Source organism: Babylonia areolata, chromosome 6, assembly GCF_041734735.1.
Source record: "Babylonia areolata isolate BAREFJ2019XMU chromosome 6, ASM4173473v1, whole genome shotgun sequence".
NCBI classification, from domain to species: Eukaryota; Metazoa; Mollusca; class Gastropoda; order Neogastropoda; family Buccinidae; genus Babylonia; species Babylonia areolata.
The window spans coordinates 27,174,779-27,198,130 of record NC_134881.1 but is presented as its reverse complement, the minus strand read 5'-3'; the positions used below and the strand labels follow the sequence as shown (position 1 = coordinate 27,198,130).

Genomic DNA, 23,352 nt, shown 5'->3' with positions numbered 1-23,352 from the left:
AAAAAAAAGAAGGTAACAACACAAACACACACCACACACCACAACACACACCCCCCACCCAATCCAGCCCCCGACAGGCACATATAATACATAAATACATACATTTTGCATACACTTACACACACCACACACACACACACACACACACACACACACACACACACACACACACAAAAAGAACACTGGTAAACCCAAACAAGGGACGTCAGTCACAGGGGACTGATCATCCAGAGCCACCAGTGATCCTAGAATTCACTTGGTGGCTGAGGTGAGTTTGTCTCCTTTTTTGCATATTCATGGGACGGGCAAATAGGATAGGGGAGGGGGGCGAGGGGGCCGGGGGTGGGTGGGTGCGGGGGGGGGGGGTGGGGGGGGGAGGAGTATCTAAGGGTGGGTTGGGGGGTGGAACAGACTGGCGGAAGAAGTGAGAGGCAAAGATCTCTGTCTCTGTCTGTCCTTGTTCCAATCTCTTTTTCTCTTTTATTTTGTCCTCTCTGTCTCTCTCTCACACCCACACCACACACACCCCACACACACACACCACCACACACACACACACACACCACAAACACACACACACACCACACACACACACGCACAAACCCCACACACCACACCCGCCAGCCCCACAAACGCACACACCGAAGAAACATACATGCACACACACCACACACCCACACACACCACACACACAACACACAAACCACACACACACACACAAAACACACACACACACACACGTGCGCGCGCATAAACAAGCATACATACACGCACAAACACTCCCCCCCCCTCCCCCTACCCCACATACACACCCGCAAACTCCACATTTTTTTCTTTTTTTTTTTAATCCAGAACTTGGTTGTCCCCAAAATTTGCACGTGGGGAAAGTTTTGGTTTTTTTCCTTTTAAGGGAGAAAAATGACACTGCGCAAGTGAAACCCGGGCTGAGTTGTCCCCCTTGCACCTGTGGCGTGTGCGTGTTTTGTGTGTTGTGTGGAAAGAGAGAAAGAGATTATTAGTGTGTGTGTTGTTTGTGTGTTTGTGGTGTGCGCGCGCGCGCCGCGCGCGTAAAGAGAGAAAAAGAGGGGAGAGAGAGGGTGTGTGTGTTTTTTAGTGTGTGTTGCGTTTTGTGTGTGGAGAGAAAAAAGAGAGAAAGAGAGAGAATGTGTGGGGCGTTTTGTGTGTGTGGTGTGTTTGTGTGTGGTGTGTGTGAGTTGCCGTGCGTAGATGCGCGTGTGTCTGTGTGTGTTAGAGAGAGAGAGGGAGGGGAAAGGGAAGAGAAAGAGAAAACACAACACACACAAACACCACACACAACACAACACACACAGGAAAAAAAAAGCTTGAAGTCTGTGAACAAGAACAAAACATTATTTTCCCGTTGCAGCTTACAAAAGTGATCTCTCTTCTCTTTTATTTTTCACAGAAAAAAAAACATCTCACAAACAATGTAAACGAACATCATTTTTTCCCTCTTATCCTCTTTTGGGTTTTCCCCTTTATCCTGAAGGCAGTTCTTTGTTGCTTATTATAACCCCGCCCAAAATTTTGACTGCAACTGACTGTAATTCGTCCCTCCCGTGAAGGACCTGCCATCTAAATAGACTAAGCCTAATGGTCAGGATTTTCTGTAACGTCATAAATTGGACTTCTTCCACTACGAGTGTCACGAAACGTAAGATTGTTCTTAAAAAAATTTATGTCCTGTCGATCTCCTTTTAGCAAGGGTCAAAGGCAAGGGGTAAAAAGTGGTGTAGGGGTTTGTTTATTGGATTGTTTTTGACTCACTTGTGTAAACAAAGTGAGTCTAGTTTTAACCCGGTTTCGGTTGTGTGGTTGTGTGTGGTTTTGTGTTGGTTGTGTGTGTGTGTGGTGGTGTGTGTGTGTCCTGTCGGTTCTGTGTGTCCGTGATAAACTTTAACATTGACCCTTTTCTCTCAATACTTTGTCAGTGACACCAAATTTGGCATAAAAATAGGAAAAATTAGTTTTTTCCAGTCATCTTGTTTAAAACAATTTTTGCACCCCCTGGATGGGCACAAAAAAATAAAAAAAGAAGCCTAATTATATGCAAACTGCATTTACTGTTATATTTATATTTTTTGTATTATCTAAAATTGGCACTTTGACCTTTATTTTCCCCACAACAACAAGGGAATCATTATTATCATTTTTTTGTTCAAACAGGAACCCTTTTTTGCTAAGCATGGAATTTTTATTTATTTTGCAAACGTTTTGGTGCAGATAGTAAAGAAGGAAATTAATCAGTAATTAATTGCTAGGGGACTTTTAATTTATCACAAGTGAGTCTTGAAGCCTTTGCCTCTCTTTTTTTTCCATGTTTGCAACACCAGACAGGAAAGTTCATGTGACAAAAACAGCAGTCTTTCATGCACAAACAACACTGAAACAATAATCATAACGACAGCTCTTATGTACAAACAAAAATTGAAATAATGTAACGGGCATTTGGGAGCATTGTGTCACGGCTCACGGAAACATGGTACACCACGTTTGTTTATTTTTTTTCTTTTCTTTTTTTTTAATTTGAAGCAAAAGACAAACATAGATAAAATGTGAGAATGGTTGGATAGAGAACATAAACATGAACAGACTGAAAACGCGATATCCTTCGTTTTTATCAAAATTGTTCATTGCGTGCGTGGGGTGTGGGGTGTGTGTGTGTGTGTGTGTGTTGTGTGGTGTGTGTTTGCGGTGTCTGTGTGGTGTTTGCGTGTTGGGGGACGGTGGGGAGGTTAGAGGATGATTGGACAGGGAGAGCGACAGAAAAAAGAGACAGAAAAATGAAAATGACAAGTAATGACAGATTGGATGCGACTGGGAATAAATCATAACTTAAAACATATTTATAGCAATGTAAATCGTCTAATGATACAAAAAAATGATCGGGCAATGGTAATAACAACGTGGACTTTGAATTAGACATTCAGTTATTTGTCGAAGTAATAAATATCATTCAAAATGTCACTAAAACAAATACATGACTGGTGGAAACTGGTCAGCGAGTCTTTGAAAGAAACCCCATGTTTCGTTCTTGGAAAATGGACAAGTGTGTGATACATTAACTTCTTTTTGGCATAAAACTGTATTTGTTTGCATTTTTTCGAAAGGCATTTAAACCCTCCTTCTTTTTTTTCCTTTTTTTTTTGTGTGTGTGTGTGTGTGTTTGTGTGTGTGTGTGTTTTTGTGTGTTTGTGTGCTTTCCCATCAAGACAACAAAACAAACAAAACAGACAAACCAACAACATGTATTTGACAAAATAACTAGACTACATTATTAATACAACAATCATTTTACCAATGCTCAAAACTGAACCACAAAAAAACGAACCCTTGATCAGAATCCTGAAAGAATGCTTACAACAGTTCATTTCTTTGCCCACTCTCCTCCTCCTCCTCCTCCTCCTCCTCCTCCTCCTCCTTCTTCTTCTCTTCTTCTCTTCTTCGTCTTTCTCTTCGTCGTCTACTTCTTCTTCTTCTTCTGTCTTCTTCTACATCTTCTTCCTTCTTCTTCTTCTCTCTTCTTCATTCGTCGTCTTCTTCTTCTTCTCCTCCTCCTTTTTTTTTTTTTTTTTTTTTTTTTTTTTTTTTTTTCCCCCTATTTTTTTTTTTTTTTCCCTTGTTTTTTTGTTTTTTTTTTGTTTTTTTTTTTTTTTTTTTTTTTTCTTTTTTTTTTTTTTTTTTGTTTTTTTTTTTTTTTTTTTTTTTGTTTTTTTGATTTTTTTTGTTTTATTTTTGTTTGTTGTTTTGTTGTTTTGTTTCTTTTTTTCCTCGTGTTTTTTTTTTATTTTTTTTTTTTTTTTTTTTTTTTTTTTTTTTTTTTTTTTTTTTTTTTTTGTTTTTTGTGTTTTTTTCCGTTTTTTTTTTTTTTTTTATTTTTGTTTTTTTTTTTTTTTTTTTTTTTTTTTTTTTTATTGTTTTTTTTTTTTTTTTGTCTGTTGTTTGGTTTTTTTTTTTTGTTTTTTTTTTTCCTCTGCTCCCTTACCTTTGCGCAGTGTCATTGCCAGGAAGCGCACTGAAAAATATTTCTTTGCCAGATTCCTCCACGTCTCATTGGTGGTCCCCAGGCGGGGATCTCACCAGTGTTTTTTATTTGAGTTTTTAACATTATTAAGTCCCATTTTGATAGGTGACATTTTTACACAACAACAGCAATCTTAAAGGACATTTTATAATGAGAAAAAAAACAAATAAAGAACAAAAAAACATAACAAAAAAACAAAAAAAAAAACAACAACAACAAACAACAACAAACACTCATAAAATTTAGAGATACAGCCAAAGCTCTGGATTAGAAACTGGTTGGTTATCATCATGGAGTATTATCATTCCATTCTAAGATCTTACAACAAGCGGGTCTAGGAATACAAACGGGTCAAGTATCTTAGAACCCGTTCTCACAAGTGAACACCCAAGCATTTCTTCTTTATATCAATAATAAAGAAAATAATATGGGGGTAATTTTAGTTAATCATAAACAGGTTACTAATCATTTGTGATCAATAATTGTAATGCACCATCTGCAGAAAAATGGTATGTTATAGTTAATATATGCATTATATTCTTCAATTCTATATTGATTTTAATTTGTAAAAAAACTGTATTGTGAAAGCGTCAGCATTTTATCATAAATATTAATAATACTTTTGCAAACATTATTATAATACACAATACACATCATTTTTATTGTTCACTTCATTCCATATAGCTCCAGTGATTCTTTAAATTAATGTCCTTGGTTACACATCTCTCTTTTATAAAGTCCGTTAAAGCTTCCAAAACATTTTGTACTTAATGACATGTTCCAAAAAGCATACAATTCTACTTTTTCTCGACAAATCTACATTTGTTAGTATCCCGTAACAAACCATATTTTCTTTTAAACAATTTGGTTACATATCACGTGATTATGTTCGCTAAACCATTTCAGCTTTAACTTCAACTATCTTTGTGCATGCATAAATCAAGATTTTCCGTTATAGATGCATCAAAGCTTTTAGTCCATTTCTCAACAACATTTTGGTTTCCTATCATTATAATGCCACCATCATAATTGACTTACTTTAAATCAGAAAACAAGTGTTTTTTGAAGCAAGCGATTATTTGAGTGTCTTGCTATCCACATGAATAAATGCTTTTTAACTAATTCGTTTATTGTTGATTTATCGCACATAAGTAAGGAAATCAATGTGCAAATTCGCATTTTTTCTGTGAACGTACATGTGAAAGAACTTTACCATCCATCTGCTTGAAAACGTGGCAAACAAACACATCAAATTACTTGACATCTGGATATTAAAACTTTTTACCAATTTTCACGATTATTTTATCACAATGGTCCGGCAGCATTCCCTGATTTTTTTGGTTCACATTTATAAAAGAGAAAATCTTATAACACATACACATTTGTCCAGAAACTGGTTAATTTTGCAAAAAATTTAAGATAAACACTGCACCAATTATCATTAGCTGCCATTGGTAGAATTACACAACACAAGTGCTTCCACTTGTGATTTGATTGTTCCAGCTTTACAATCCCAGGATAAAAGGGCCCCCCCCTTTTTTTTTTTTTAAAATAGCCTAACAATTTAACTTCTAAAGAACCGATGCACCATTGGTTTTTTTTCTTATTACCTTTTATGACTGTGTTTTAGGCTAAGTTTATCTGGTTTTAATTGTGCCAAAACAAACGTATACAAATATTTACATTGGTATTTTAGATAAAATTTCTGGTGTTTGCAAAAGCAACCACAATGATCTTTTTGGAAAGAATAACAGATTTTCAGAATTGCTACTCTGCCTATAGAGCGTATCTGCGTGTTACCATATCTTTACACAAAATCTTATTTCTGCTAAGCTCTCTGAATATTTAATTTACACATTCTTTTTTAATCATTATAAACCAAATCCCTAAAAATTCGGAATCTTGTAGGATGTCCAGTCCATACCGAAAATGTGCCATATAACCGTCGAAATCCCTCTGAATCACTGCTTCTGACCATTCCAACATGTAATATAATTCACCAAATATTTAATTTCACTATGTTCCAACCCAACATTCACTTATAAAGATCAATAAAAACAAATTAAGTACTTCATTTAAGTATCCTTTGGATTTGTTAGAACATTGTCCTATTGACAATAATTTTGCTTTTGTTGTCGTACAGAATACTTTTTTCTAAAGTACCTATAATATTTACTAACTTTTCTCTCCCTGATCTATCCATCTAAGCCTCTAACCTTAATTATATCCCTACCACCGCCTTCTCTCGGAGACTGTAATTGTTTTTGTTTTAAGTTCTAGAACTCTAATATCTTCTTTATTTTTGATTTGATATTTATCTAAGTTACAGAACTCCTTCTAACTGTTTTCCTTCTGTTATCATTTTTTTTCTTTTTCCATTGAAGCCATAAAAATGTTCCGAATCGTAATTTTCATTAAAAGAAGTATAAAAAAAAAAAAAAAGGTCAGCAGACAGAGAAACACAGTTCACATCCGGTGTCATCAGAAATACATATTAAATAGCATTTTCTTTTTTACATTCTTTTATTTCCCCCCCCCCCCGAAAATTTTTTTTAATTTTCATCCATAATGCTTTATCCTTTGGAATGATGTATTTTAATTTCCAAAACCGTATTGCGTTTACATTCTCGCGAATTTTAAGTTCACGAAAAGGCTGAATATCCTGTGCGGTACCCTATTTCTAGGTCTCCTCATCATCTATCAAGGAGACTACAGTGTCTGATTCAATAGAAATCTAATCTAGCCTTTGGGAAAGGATTATTCTTCTAAAGTGTAACGAGGGCATCCCCTGTTTGATTCACGCCAGATTTCATTTCAGATCGAAATTTTCTATCATGTTTTCCAAACACTACATTTTGCTTTAGAATATTTACATATTTATTATTTGTAATCGATTGTTGGTTAATAACTAAATAAATCCCCCAGCTATTTATAACATTCTCGACATTATTTCACTTATTTTTTTGTTTTTAAATTCACATAAAAAGCAGGTTTCATCTTATATGGTCCTTATACCTTACAAAGAGGAAGTTATTTTTATTGATCTCAACAAGTAGAATAATAATGAAATTCCCCTAAACATCATGCTGTGTCCGTTTTCACTTTAAATGCGAAATATTGTTAAACAATTATTGCGACCCCTCTTCATTCGATGTGTACTGAAAAATACAAGTATATATCCCCATTTCTGCTGAAACATATTTCTCCATCTTTTCTTCAAAATGAGTATCCTGTCAAAAAAAATAGAGTACTTTTTTATTGTCTCAAGTAATGGGAAAATATCACGTCTTTTGTGTTAACTATTCAGACCTTGACAATTAACTGATACAATGGATATATTACCATTCATGTTTGTCCATAAGGGAGTATACAAATCTATGCATCCACCCCAACGAATGTGTTTTCTTTGTTTTTAGTTTGTTTTGTTTTGTTTTTTTGATTGATTGATTGATATGGATACTATATAGCGCCTACCCTCGTCGAAGACCAAACTCTAAGCGCTTTACAAACACGGGGGTCATTTGCACAACAGGCCTGCCTACCGGGTAGAGCCGACTGACGGCTGCCACTGGGCGCTCATCATTCGTTTCATGTGTCATTCAAATCAGATTTCGACACGCATACATATGCACTCAGGACAACGTTATGGTGTCCATACACTGTTGAGAAATACATTAACTTCGTTCATCTCAAACCAGGTACTATCAAGAAACATGTGATCTTACGACCACTCAGTCGTAACTGGATAGTCTCGTCTGGATAGGGAAGCCCGCAGAATGTATATATGTATGTTTTAATGGAGTAGGCAGGCAGGCTTTATCTGTCGGGTGTGTGTCCTCATATGGAGAAGAGGCCGATTCTGGATGCGCAGCACTTCCCACGGTGTTGCAAGGCAAAACGTTTCCAGAAGTTTGAGCCCTGCTTCCTTCGCTCACGATTCTCCTTAATGGCCAGCGTTCTCTGTTTTCAAACGTCTTTATGCCACCTAGAGCACAGCAATCCTACAGCGAGAGCGGGTCAAAGGCATCAGTTTCCCAGAGCGATGTCTATGTCACAGGCTTTGAGGTTTGTCTTCAAGGTTGTCCTTGAAGCGCTTGCAGGGTCTTCTTCCTAGGTTCACGGTGGCCTTCCTTCAGCTGGCCATACAAAAGCATCTTCGGGATCCTGTTGTCTGTCATGCGGACAACGTGTCCCGTCCAGGCGTAGGCTGGCACTGGATCAGCAGGCTTTCGATGCTGGGCAGGCCGCTCCTCTCTAGGACCTGGAGGTTGGAAGACCCTGGCTTGCCACTTAACGCCGAGGATCTTTCGTAGGCATCTCTGGTGAAACTGCTCAAGTTGTTGAATGTGACGGCGATACGTTGTCCATGTTTCACAGCAGTACAATAAGGTGGTCTGCACAACAGCCCTGTAGGTTTTCATCTTGGTGCTGAGCCTGATGCCTTTGTTGTTTCACAGCCTGTTGTTGAGTCTGCCAAAGGCGGAGCCTGGCTTTGGCGATGCGCAGCGTCACTTCTGCATCAAGGGCTCCGATGCTGCATAGGGTGCTGCCCAGGTAGCAAAACGTGTCGACTGACTTGATCTCTGTGTCATTGATCTTGATTGCAGGTGGGGGGGAGGGGGGGGTGGAGGCACTGGCGTTCTGTGAGCTAGCTGGTTGGTACATGGACTCGGTCGTTGCTGAGGCCGAGGTGAGTCCAAAGCACTTTGCAGGTGGTTGAGAACCTGTCCATAATGAACTGCATGTCCTCATGGGTGTGTGCAGCAAGTGCGCAGTCATCAGCGAAAAGGAATTATCTCAACAGTGCCTCAAACACCCTGGACCGGCGTGGAGTCGCCACAAGTTGAAAAGATTTGCCATCTGTCGAAACTGAATGTAGATGCCGCCGGTCACAGTCTTGAAAGGCACTATCAGCATGGAAGAGAAGAGAATGGGAAACAGTGTGGGTGCCAGGACGCAGCCCTGCTTCACTCCATTTACCACAGGGGACGGATCCGAACATGTCTTATTTTCCGGTATCTCGCCTGCATGCCATCGTGGAAAGATGCCAATCAGCTGGATTAGGCTCTCTGGGCAGCCGAACTTTAGTAGGGATCTTCCACAGACCACGGCGGTTCACGTGTCGAAGGCCTTAGTCAGGTCTACCAAGACCATGTGGAGCTCCTTGTTCTGCTCACCGGCACTTCTCTTGCAGCTTAGCGTACGGCAAACACCATGTCACATGTTCCCCTGCCTGAGTGAAGCCACACTGTGCTTCAGGGATGACTGTGTTGGAGACTTGGTCAACCATCTGTTCAGTATGATGCGGGGCGAAGATCTTGCCGGCGATGCAGAGGAGAGAGAATCCACAGTGGTTATTGCAGGATGTTTGTCTCCCTGCCGTTTATAGATGTGACAATAGAAGCATCCTTGAAATCCTGTGGGGACCTGCCCCTCTCTCCCAGATAGAATGGAACAGGGCGGTCAGCTTGTCTGTCAGCACCTCGCCTCCATACTTATAGATGTCAGCCTGGATTCCATCCGCTCCTGGTGCTTTTCCTGACTTGTCAGCTCAGCCTTACGGGTCTCACCCTTGGTGGAGGGCAGCTACATCAAGGAACTGGGTACTGTGGAGGCTGCAAGTTGCCCTCGCCCGATACGGACGAGTCCCTGTGAGGAGGTTTGAAGTGCTCTGCCACGGCAAGGATGTCCTTTTTTCCTGGCGTCAGGTTGTGTATGGTCCAGGCTCGACAGGTTATTCATGACCTCGCCCCCATACTCAGCTCGGAGTCTAGCATGAAGGTCTTCCTGTCTAGCATCAGCACGGAACTGGAAGCTCTTCGACGTCTCTCCACTAAGGTTTCTTCATCTCACGCAGCCGCTTCGGACAAGGTCTTGGTTTGTAAAGAACGTTATCTTCCTATGGCAGTCCTTTACGGAAATGTGCTCCTGATGCCCGTATAGCTGTTGATCAGAGCTTGGAGATCCAGATCGTTCTCGTCTACCATCCTTGTTCTCCTCGGACTAGCCGAGGTTCAGCCTGCCTGGAGTGTACACAAGCATCTCTAAGGTGGCCTCCATACCTCTTCTACATCAGTCGATGCAGGGAATTTCTTGGAGAGCTACTTGGATTTGCTGCTGCAGCACGTCCTTGGGTGATAGGGAGGCGGTGGATGTTCAGCTTCCTAGGGGGTTTCTTCCTGGCTGGTTGGGCTTGCGTGTTCATCTTGCTGCGTACCAGGAGATGGTCCGACCAACAGAATGCTCCTTCTCATGCAGCGTGTAATTGGGAAACATCACCTCTGTCCCTCTGCCGGGACAATCACGTAGTCCAGCATGTGCCATTGCTTGAGCGGGGGTGCATCCATATGTTCTTGTACTTATCCGCTTGTTGGAAGAGGGTGTTGGTAATGGTCAGTCATGCTGCGCGCAGAGCGAGAGCAAAAAGCAGTCCGTTGAAGTTGCACTTGCCAGTGCCGTGCTGTCCTAGGATTTTTGGCCACGAGGAGAAGTCCACACCGACGCGGGTATTGAAATCCCCAAGGATGATCAGCCTGTCCTTTCTGTCTAACCGCTGAAAATGGTGCGGCTGAGTTCCCCATAGAAAGCTTCTTTGATGTCATCAGGGTTGGTCATCGTCGGGGCATAGCAGCTGATGACTGTGGCGAGCGATCCTGGACAGCTTCAGACGCAGAGTCATCAGCCTGTCGTTTATCCCACGTGAAGGCTGTCAAGCTGTCGTGAAAGTTTGGTTCGTATGGCAAAGCCCACGCCTGAGGTTCTTGGGGGTGCCATCTGGCTTCCCAATGCAGTAGGAAGGTTTAGCCCCCTCCAACTTCCTCCAGCTGGGTTTCACCCGCAAACCTGGTTTCGCTCAGGGGCTTGCTATGTCCACCTGGTAGCAATCAAGCAGTCCTAGCAATGAGCGCTGTGCGTCTTTCTGGTCTGTCGTCTCGTCTAAGAGGGTGCGAACATACCAGCACCCAGTCAGGGCATGACTCCTGGTTCTTTTTTCTGTTTTCGACCGCTATTATTGGATGTCCAAGTAGGTGCGGTTTCCTACTAGGTACTAGGTGAGGCAGGCTTTGTTTGGGGATCCTTTTATCTCCCCCTTCCCCATATGGGGAGAGCAGTGATGTCCCTAAAAAGGGCTGCTCTGACACTGGGAGGATACGGGCGTCGCATCTGCCCCAGTTCTACGGCAGACGACCATCACCCCACAGCCGCCTGCGTGCAGAGTTGTGACTAGGTACTGCCAGCAGCATCCTCTGCCTGTTCCCCGTTACCACACTCTCCATCGCCGCAGGGCCTTGAAAAGCTGGGTGTTGAAGGGCTAGCTCGTCGTTCCAACATTAGCGTGTGTGTGTGTGTGTGTGTGTGTTGGGTGTGTGTGAAAATTATTGATTTAGTTTTGTTTAAAAAAACAAACAAAAAAATCATAACAATATAACATATTTCTAATGAAAAACTAACATTTATAACAGCGAACCAACTGGACTATTTATCAAGGAGTTGAGAAATTCATACAGGTAGCAATGGACTGCTGAAGATCGTCAACACTGAAGATGATTTCAGTTCAGGGATTTGAGACTTTAAACATATCGCAAGTTGGTATATGATTGGTTGTTATGTGAGCACCACAGATGCAAAAACATTACGTATGATATGTAATATGTATGGTAGTATGGATGTATACCGTATGTAGATAAAACACTAAAAAAACCCACATAGCACTTCTTCTCTACTCTGACCCCCCGGGCTTTTTGGGAGTCATTTGCCTGAGTAGTTTCGTTCCACCCTACCCTCTTGCGATTTAACTTCCTGACACGATTCCGTGTTGTACGCTACATAGAAACCTCTGTCTAAACCTCCATGGCAACACTAAAAACTAGGAAGAAGAAGAAAAGATTAACTACAATTCCAGTCACTAGGCTAAATATGTTGTTCCATTTTTCTTTTTTGCCCTACGTTTCGCTCAATCCCGTCCAACCGCCCCCCCGCCCCCACCCCTCAACCCCCGCCCCCTCCCCATCCTCCTACCCTCCCCCCTCCACACCCAAATTTGTCCCTTATGCCTCCGCCCACTCATCATTTAGGTCTAACTGGAAAAAATTAAGAAAAAAAAAAAAAAAGGCAAACCGCCTGTTTTGATAGACAACATAGCGATGTCCGGCCACCTGCTGTTGCTGCTGCAAACAGCCATATAAACTGTACAGCCTGAGTTTGAAGAAGAAAACGAGCGAGCTGACACAGGATTATCGCAGCATGGAATGTCTTCTTTTTCTTTCTTCTTTGTTCGTGGCTGCAACTCCCACGTTCACTCGTATGTACACGAGTGGGCTTTTACGTGTATGACCGTGCCCCCCCCCCCCCCGCCAGTAGGCAGCCATCTCCGTTTTCAGGTGTGTGAATACTGGGTATGTTCGTGTTTCCATAACCCACCGAACGCTGACACGGATTACAGGATCTTTAACGTGCGTAATTTTTCTTCTGCTTGCGTATACACACGAAGGGGGTTCAGGCACAAAGCAGGTCTGCACATAATATGTTGGCCTGGGAGATCGGAAAAATCTCCACTTTGTACCCACCAGGCGCTGTTACCGAGATTCGAACCTGGGACCCTCAGATTGAAAGTCCAACGCTTTAACCCACTCGGCTATATGCGCCCGTCGTGAAATATGAAGCGTCATACAACTATTGTGACAGGCGAGAACTCCCGTGCCAAGAAAATGATTAACAATAACACTGCCCTCACAGAACACGAACAACGCTTTCTTCTTCTTCTCTTCTTCTTCTTCTTCTTCTATCCAGTAGTCTCAAGACGAAGGTTCAGCACTGATGACATGGCAACCAGTTCTCTCCGTGTCCCTCGTTTCTCTCAGTCAGGGCGTCGCTCACTCGTATGCGTGTTCAGTCGGGGAGATTGTTCTCTCATGTCTTTGTTATTGTTGTTGTTGTTGTTGTTGCTGTTGTGTTGTATTTTTGTTTGCCTTTCCTCCGACGTCATCACAGCAGCACTGAAGAGGGTCGATGACTTACAGAGGAATCAGGCTTGGATGGAGATAGCAAGTCCACTGGCCATTAGTACTCAAGATAAGTATCCGTTATTCAATGACACGCTCGCATCATCGCAGCCAAGACTCAAACTGAATATCCGATGATATAACTAAAAACGTCGAAGTGGTGCAATAATGCAGTGCAGTCCGATATAATACAATACAATACAATACAATACAAGGCAATACAATACAATGCAGTCCGATACGACAGAATAAAAGCAACAACGCAACACAACATTAACAACACACAACTAAATACAACACAGAGCAAGAAAGCGCAGCACAACATAGCGCATTACAAGTGAATACATACAATACAATACAATAAGTTCAATACAGTTTCAGTTCAAGTCAGTTCAGTTCAATGTAGCACAGCATAACACGGTTCACCGGCTATGAATACAAACAGCCGACAATTCAGCCAGCCCACGCTGGCACATACGTTTACACAGCAAGTTGGATTTATACTGTCTCACGTTTGAGAGGGGACAAGCAAAATAATAATGATTAATAATGACAATCACAATGACAATAATAATGACATGATCATAAATGATGATGATGATGATGATAATAATAATAATAATATAATAATGATGACTACATATGAAAAACTGTTTCTCAAACGTTTTTTATCATACTTAACAACAACAACAATAACAAAAAGAAGAAGAAGAACAACAACAACAACAATAACACGTTAAGGAACTGGTTTCTCTCACGTTTTATCATACTTAAATGTAACAACAACAACAATAATACTATAATAACAAAATAATTTAATGATGATGATTAAGTAAGAAGAACCAGAAGAAAGACAACAACAATAACAACAATAGTACGTTACTGAGGAAGTTTTTTTTGTTTTTTTTTTTTTTTTTTTTTTTTTTTTTTTTTTACACGTTTTAACATACTAGATACAATAACTTAAACTGGAACATGCAGTAAAGTAAAAAGAAAAGCTGGACAATTGTGTATGTATGGAATGTGCTCATCATACAGTGAGCTGGAAAACGAGAATTAAAAGAAGAGCTGGACACGTGTATGCTGGTGTGATATCAGACATAGAGCTGTCCACCTCATTGTGACTACCTCCCGTTGGCCTGGGACGGGCACGAACCAACCAGCCTGCCTGTGGCCGTGGGGGGTTGCGGGCGGTGCCGGGAGAGACGGGCGTAGAGCGGTAGCACGCTGGTCTCGGCGTTTAGTCGGCGTGGCGTATGCGTAGGCAGTGGTAGAGTGTACGCTTGAAGAACTTCCGGTAGCGCCGAGACATGACGTTGTAGAGGATGGGGTTGATGGTGGAGTTGAAGTAGTACAGCACGCCTGGGAAACAGTATGCATGCCACAAAATCAACCATCAGTCTGGTGTTTTTCTTCCTCGTATGTACATGAGTGGCTTCTTACGTGTATGACCGTTTTCATCCCGCGCTTGTAGGCAGCCATACTCTGTTTTCGAGGGCGCAGGGTGGTGGGGTTGTGCATGCTGGGTATGTTCTTGTTTTCATAACCCACCGAACGCTGACATGGATTACAGGATCTTTGACGTGCGTATTCGTCTTCTGCGTGAGTATACACAGGAAGGGTGTTCAGGCACTAGCAGGTCTGCACATATGTTGACCTGGAGATCGGAAAAAACAACTCCCCATTCGGAAAAAATCTCCCTTTACCCACCAGGCACGCGTTACGTGATTCGAACCTCGGGACCCTCATAATGAAAGTACAACGCTTTAACCACTTGGCTATTGCCCCCGTCATGAGTCGTACAAAAGCCAGCCCTGAGCTGTAGAAGTTGTGTGTATAGTATGGATATGTATTCAACTTTCAAATTCAAAGACTTAAAAGACTTTAAAATGTCTGACACAACATAAGCACCCACCGACCCCCCCTCCCCATCTCCGACCTCCCCTCCCCCCATGACCCCCCCCCCCCCCCTCATCCTCCCACCCACCATGACCACGGGCCCCAGCGGCTCACCCGAGATGTAGAAGATGTAGGTCTGGATGGTGAGGAGGCGTGGGGTCCAGGCGTCGGGAGGGATGTAGACGGTGATCAGGCGCTGGGTGTGGAAGGGGGCCCAGCACACAAAGAAGGCGATCACCACGGCCACTGCACACACCCCACAACATGATGATGGTGATGATGGTGATGATGATGATGATGATGGCATTGTGATAAAGCTGATGATTATGGATGGTGGTGATGATGATGGTGATGATGATGATGTGATGAATGATGATGATGACATTGTGATGATGGTGATGATCTGATATGATGGTTATGACAGATGATGGATGATGATGATGGGGGGATAGACTCGATGATGGATATGACAACAGATGAAGATGATGATGATGTGATGATGATGATGGAGTAGGATGGTCATGACGATGAGAGGGTTTTATGAGCATGATGGATGAAGATGAGTGGTTGATGATGCTGATGATGGTGATGAGACGAGCATGATGCTCTGATGATGATGGTGATGAGCTGTGATGTGTATGATGAGTGATGATGCATGTGATGATGATGATGATGATGATGATGATGATGGATGGCTATGCAATGATGGTATACACTGATGATGATGCTCGATGGTGATGCATGCTGATAATGGTGATGACATGATGATGATGATGATGGTGATGATGATTGTTGATGATGATGATGATGACGAAGATGATGATGATGATGATGATAGGAAGGGGACCCAGCACACAAAGAAGGTGATCACCACGGCCACTCCACCAACCACAAAGTATAGTGATGATGACATTGTGATAAAGGTGATGAGGAGGAGGACGAAGACGAGGACGAGGAGGAGGATTAGGAGGAGCAGAAGGAGGAGGTGGAGGAGGAGAAGAAGGGTTGTAATGATGATAATGATGATGATGATGATGACGACGACGATGCTGCTGCTGCTGCTGATGATGATGACATTGTGATAAAGGTGATGATGATGGTGATGATGACATTGTGATGATGGTGATGATGGTGATGATGATTATGATGATGATGATAGGAAGGGGGCCCCGCACACAAAGAAGGCGATCACCACGGCCACTGCACCCACCCCACAGCACAGTGATGATGACATTGTGATAAAGGTGATGATGATGATGATGATGATGATGATGATGATGATGATGATGATGATGATGATGATGATGATGATGATGATGATGATGATGATGACATTGTGATGATAATGGTGATGATGGTGATGATGATGATGATGATGATGATGATGACATTGTGATGATGATGATGATGATGATGATGATGATGATGACATTGTGATAAAGCTGATGATGATGATGGTGGTGATGATGATGATGATGATGGTGATGACATTGCGATTATGATGATGATGATGATGATGATGATGATGATGATGATGACATTGCAAGTGAGACAGTAGGATAATGATAGTGATGATGCTTATAATGCAAATAATAATAATGCTAATAATAGTAATAGTAGCAATGATAATAAGAAGAAAAAGGACAAGGGCCGGGTAGCTTGAGGCTACCTTTGCAGTGTTGAGTCTGCTTAGAGTTAAGCATGTTCCTAAGTATGTGGTGTTTACCACGGAGCTAATATTCTTAAAGATAAGGAAATTCATCGCTGCTTACACTTACACTTACAAGCGCGCGCGCACCCCCCCCCCCCCCACACACACACACACACATACACACACACACGCACACTATTAATTTTGAGCTTCAGATCGGTATGATGTTTTGTCGCAAATCCCCCTCTCTCTCTGTCTGTCTGCCTCTCTCTCTCTCTCTCTCTCTCTCTCACACACACACACACACATTCTTTCTCTCTATGACACGCACACAGTCAGACATATACACAAAGACAGATACGGACAGACAGAGAGATATACAGACGTATGGGCGGATGGACAAATGGACAGACAGAGACAGCAAAGAGAGACGAATACACACAAAAGTTCAGTTTATGGAACAACATCATACACGAAGTAACAAGGAAATTATATATATATATATATATATATATATATAATACGCAAAACAATACGAAAAAAACAGAACATTCATTTAGGAAAGAAGATTGCTTGACCTTCTCATTTTCTAAGACATGATTATCATTTTGCATGGATATGAAACAATATTCTTCTATTTGTATGAGTATAATACTCACTTCCGCAACAACAACAACAACAAAAAAAGGCTAAAGGTTAGCAACGAAATAACGAAATGATGGGATTCATTTCAATGAAACTGGCTGACATACGGAGTTGAATGAAGAAGAAAAAAAACCCCAAAAAAACACAACGCACAAAAAACGAAAGATAATTATCCTTTGTTGTCCCCCCCCCCCCCCCCACAGGCTCAGAAAAAGGATATTAAGGAGGAGGACGATTCTAGGAAAGAGGGAAAGGGGAAGTTAGAAGATGGAGCGCAGAAGAACAAGAAGGAGAAAGGAGGAAGACTTTGGAGGAAGAAGAAGAAGAAGTAGAAGGAAGAGGGGGAGGAGGAGGAAATTGAAGAAAATGAGGACGACAACAGTGAAAACGACGACCATGATATTGTTGCAATGCTTGTGTCAGATGCTGCTGCTGCCGATAATGATAATCATGGTGATGATGATGATGATGATGATGATGATGATGATGATGATGATGGTTACGATAAAAAGGAAAGCCAGATCGATAAGAAGAAAGCAAAACATAGAGGAAGGAAGGAATGAAATAAAGAGAGAGAGAAAAAAAGAAAACAAAAACAAAACAAAACAACTACATGAATGAAAGAGAACATATTAAAAACAAAACTTGTCAAGTCAAAACGAAACTGTCAAATCGATCTCTTCAATAAGGGATGCAGTGCTTACTCCGTTGTTTCAATTGTGTTGACTTCTCTTCTAGTCTTCATTCCTGCGTTTCAAGAATATATATATATATATATATATATATATATATATATATATATATATATATATGACTCGCCACAGTGCCATGCCCTACTCGATTCCATATATTTGGAGACAATGTTGATCTCATACCATGTGCAGTTATGCCACACGATATCGTTGTCAATATACGAGGGTCATTCAATAAATAAGGTGAATTTTTCGGTATAAGGACTTCTAATACAGGTAGAAGCTTACTTTTTTTTCTTTTTTTTTGTTTGTTTTACTTCTTTTTCACATGGATTTAATTTGTTTTGCAGATTAAAAAAAACTTTGAGAGTTTTGGCGATTAACAAAGATGGCCGACCAAGAAGCATGCTCCAGGATTGAACAGCGGTCAGTTATCAAGTTTTTGGTTGCTGAAGGGTGCAAACCAGTTGAAATTCATAGGAGAATGTCAACTGTGTATGGCGCCACATGTTTCAGCCGAAAAAAATGTCTACAAGTGGGCTAAATTGTTTAAAGAAGGACGGAGCAGTGTTGAGGATGAAGACAGGCCTGGAAGGCCTGGAGCGACTGGCTGAGACATCAGTCCAAAGATTTGTACGCTGAGGGAATACGGAAGCTTGTGCACAGATGGGAAAAGTGTGTGACAGTGCTGGGAGACTACGTTGAAAAAAAAGAAGAAAAGTAAGCTTCTATCTGTATTAGAAGTCCTTATACCGAAACATTCACCTTATTTATTGAATGACCCTCGTATATATATATATATATATATATATATATATATATATATATATAACACCAACAACTGACACTGATCTATCTCTCGGTGTCATGTATTCCTCGACACCCACCACCCTCCCGAACACCTCCCCCCCCATCCACCACCACCTGCCTCTTACAGTTCAACCAGGCCACGTTAAAGCTTGCATCATCCGTGATGCACGTGCTTGTGCGTCGCATGTAGTGTATAACGGGGGAAAAAAAAGAACAAAAGAAATCACTTTCCTTTTTCCAAGCTTGGCGAGTCTGATACATGCCCCGTTTTTTTAAATTCTATTTCCTTATTCACTTATCTGATACACACACACACACACACACACACACACACACACACACATACATATTTATTGTTTATTTATCTTTCAGGGAGATGGGGAGCAACGTGCTCCATTCTTCTGGTTCACAAACCACATCAAGCAATTCATCTTTCATCGTTCAAGTTGATATCAGCCAACGGTGTCATCTGCAATTCTCGCAACAGCTTTGCACTTGTCTGAAATAAGCCTACACAGAAGAACGACTTGTTCTCTCCCCCCCCCCCCCCCCCCTCTCTGTGTCTCTCTGTCTCTGTCTGTCTGTCTCTGTCTCTCTCTCCCCAAAGGGCTGTATTTATTTCTGAGGTAGTCTCTTCACTGTTGTGTTGACATGGACAGTCTGACTAGTCCATCTGCCCACACAGTTGGTTGTTTATTGTTGTTGTTGTTGTTGCTGTTGTTTGTTTGTTTGTTGTTGTTCTAACCTCAGTGTCCTAACCCAGAAAGTGGTTTTGTCAACTGCTTGTTTTTGTTTTTGTTGTTGTTATTTGACATTATGACATCTATTCATTGAAAAAAGGGGGGAACAGCAACATGACAAATCATCAGAGCGAAACAAACGCAAAAACAAGACATTCACAACGGGAAGTCAGAGGGAAATATTTGTCAGAAGAAAAGGACGAAGGAGGAAAAAAACAACAACAGCAGCAGCAGCAGCAGCAACAAAACACAAAACCAAACCAACAAAAAGCAGTAACAATGAAGAAACAAACAAACAAACAAACAAACAAAGAAAAGAAACAACAGCAACTGTGCATTGAAACGCTTTGTACACGAAATGATACACCGATTCCTTTTTAAATAGAAGTTCAGCATAACACATAGTATGCACATACATATATATGTACACACACATACACCATACTCCCATATATATATATATATATATATATATATATATTATATATACAGATAGATAGATATAATTATAGATAGATAGACATACATCTACATGCATATATGCATATATATTCCCACATATTATACACGCATACATAATTATACACATGTACACATGCACACACTTGCAAACACACACACACACACACACACACACACACACACACACACACACTCACACACACACACACACACACACACACACACACACACACACATATATATATATATATATATATGCATACACATACATATGAATACACATATATACATACGCTTACATATGCACACACACACACACACACACACACACACACACACACACACACATATATATATATATATATATATATATAATTGTTTATATTTTTGTCAACTGCTTGTTCTTCGTCCATACGTCCGGCTCTTGAAGAGACAGAGAGATGCGTAGTGGTGGTGGTGGTGGTAGTTAGTAGTGGTTGTGGTGGTAGTGGTGGTGATGGTGGTGGTAGTGGTGGTGGTAATGGTGGTGATGGTGGTAGTAGTGGTGGTGGTGGTGGTGGTGATGGAGGTAGTGGTGGTGGTGGTGGTAGTGGTGGTAGCAGTCAAGTTCACAAGAAAGGACCACAGATATTCGTGCGTGTGTACTTCATCTGACCTGTTGTCTATGCTCTGCATGGTCCGTATATTTCTGTTTCACGTGTTTCTTTCTCTTTCTTTTCCTTTCTTTCTTTCTTTCTTTTTTTTTCCTTCATTTTTTTCTATATTTTTTTTTCTTTCTGTTTCTTTTGTTGTTGTTTCTTTCTCACCTCACACCTGCCTTTCTTTATTCTTCATCCTTTTTTTTATCTTTCTTTTATTCTGCTTTTACTCTTCCTTCCTTCCTTCCTTCCTTTTATCCTCCCATCCTACATTTCTTCCTCCCTAAGTTTCTCCCTTCGCTTTTTTGGGGGGGAATTGTGAATATCCTTACTTTCTCTTCTTTTTGACAAGTATTTTCTCAGTGATAGAGAATTTGACAATACTCAAATAATTTGCGTCCGAACTTTTAGATATTTTGCAGACTTGTTGATAATACCCTAAGGTTACTGTGCGAATTTTTTCAATGAATTCGGTTTCTCTATCACTGAGAAAATACTTGTCAAAAAGCGGTTCACTTCTTTTCTTTTTTTTTTTTTGGGGGGGGGGGGGGGGGGGGGGGGACACTCGATATATATATGCATGCACTTATGCATGCACTTATTTATTTATTTATGCAAGCTTATCTATTATTTATTCCCCCGGTTTTTGTTTGTTTGTTTGTTTGTTTGTTTTTTTGGTTTTTTTGTGTTTTTTTTTGTGTGTGTGTGTTTTTTTGTTTTTTTTTGTCTTTGTTTGTTTTTTTTTCCCCAAGGCCTGACTAAGCGCGTTGGGTTACGCTGCTGGTCAGGCATCTGCTTGGCAGATGTGGTGTAGCGTATATGGTTTTGTCCGAACGCAGTGACGCCTCCTTGAGCTACTGAAACTGAAACTGAAACTTAGGGCCTATTGTGCTACTGGCAGATGTCTGCCCAGGCAATGTAGTGTAACGTATATGGATTTGTTCGAACGCAGTGACGCCTCCTTGAAAAACTGAAACTGTGCTCAAAGCAAGGTATGAAGGTAGGCAAAGAGGGAGGGAGAAAGGAAGGAGGGAAGGAAGGAAGGAAGGAAGGAAGGAAAGAGGGAGGGAGGGACGGGTGATGAGGGTGGACTGTGACGAATGGGCGAGAGAGAGAGAAAGAAAGAGGCATTAGAACTGCTCCCTTGAGTAACTGACAGCGAATTCATTTCTGCACGCAATCACCTTGGCATGGACGTCCTTTCTGGCCAAAGTGGCGACCGATATTCTGGCTTTTCTTTCTATTGTCTGTCTGTCTGTCCGTCCGTCTGTCTCTCTGTCTGTCTGTCTGTCTCAGCATGTCTTCTTCTCTCTGTTACTCTCTCTCTCTCTCTCTCTCTCTCTGTCCGTATCTGATTATATCTTTATCTTTCTCTCACTCTCTCTCTCTGTCTCTGTCTATATGTATCCTTCTCTCATTCTCTTTCTGTTTCTCTCTTTCCCTTCCCCCCTCTCTCTCCACCTATCTCTATCTTGATCTGTGTGTCTGTCTGTCTCTCATTCTCTCTGTATCCTTTCCCTCCCCCTTCCCTCTCTCTCCCTCCCCTCTCTCTCTCTCTTTCTCTTTCGCTTCCTCCCTCCCTCTCTCCCTCTCCCCGCTCTCTCTTTCTCTCTGTCTCTCTGTCCCTTCCCCCCTTCTCTCTCTCTCTCTGTGTCCCTGTCCCCCTTCTCTCTCTCTGTCCCTCCCTCTCCCCTCTCTCTCTCTCTGTCCCTCCATCTCCCCGCTCTCTCTCTCTCTGTCCCTCCCTTTCCCCCCCTCTCTCTCTGTCCCTCCATCTCCCCGCTCTCTCTCTGTCCCTCCCTCTCCCCTCTCTCTCTCTGCCCCTTCCATCTTCTCTCTCTCTGTGTCCCTCCCCCTTCTCTCTCTCTCTGTCCCTTCCCCCTTCTCTCTCTCTGTCCCTCCCTCTCCCCCCTCTCTCTCTGTCCCTTCCCCCCCCTCTCTCTCTCTGTCCCTTCCCCCTTCTCTCTCTCTGTCCCTCCCTCTCCCCCCCTCTCTCTCTCTGTCCCTTCCCCCTTCTCTGTCTCTCTCTGTCCCTCCCTCTCCCCCCTCTCTATCTCCCTCCCTTCCGCCTTCTCTCTCTCTCTCTCTCTGTCCATTCCCCCTTCTCTCTCTGTGTGTCCCTTCCCCCTTCTCTCTCTCTCTCTGTCCCTCCCTCTCCCCCCTCTCTATCTCCCTCCCTTCCGCCTTCTCTCTCTCTCTCTCTGTGTCCATTCCCCCTTCTCTCTCTCTCTGTCCCTTCCCCCTTCTCTCTCTCTCTCTGTTCCTCCCTCTCCCCCCTCTCTATCTCCCTCCCTTCCGCCTTCTCTCTCTCTCTCTCTGTCCCTTCCCCCCTTCTCTCTCTCTCTGCCCCTTCCCCCTTCTCTCTCTCTCTCTGTCCCTCCCTCTCCCCTCTCTCTTTCTCTGTCCCTTCCCCCCTGCTCTCTCTCTCTGTGTCCCTTCCCCCTTCTCTCTCTCTCTCTGTTCCTCCCTCTCCCCTCTCTCTTTCTCTGTCCCTTCCCCCCTTCTCTCTCTGTGTGTCCCTTCCCCCTTCTCTCTCTCTCTGTCCCTCCCTCTCCCCCCTCTCTCTCTCTGTCCCTTCCCCCTTCTCTCTCTCTGTCCCTCCCTCTCCCCCCTCTCTCTCTCTGTCCCTTCCCCCTTCTCTCTCTCTGTCCCTCCCTCTCCCCCCTCTCTCTCTCTGTCCCTCCCTCTCCCCCCTCTCTCTCTTTGTCCCTTCCCCCTTCTCTCTCTCTCTGTCCCTTCCCCCTTCTCTCTCTCTCTCTGTTCCTCCC

The 23,352-nt window shown here is 42.3% G+C and overlaps 1 protein-coding gene across 1 annotated transcript in view; it reads right to left on the bottom strand.

Moving 5' to 3' along the window:
• Window positions 1-23,352, bottom strand: part of LOC143283482 (neuromedin U receptor homolog nmur-2-like) — a 204,794-nt gene that overhangs the window by 7,546 nt on the left and 173,896 nt on the right. The window contains exon 8 of the mRNA XM_076589723.1: window positions 15,061-15,192. Within this exon, the coding sequence (XP_076445838.1) occupies window positions 15,061-15,192 (132 nt within the window). The remainder of the gene's footprint in view (window positions 1-15,060; window positions 15,193-23,352) is intronic.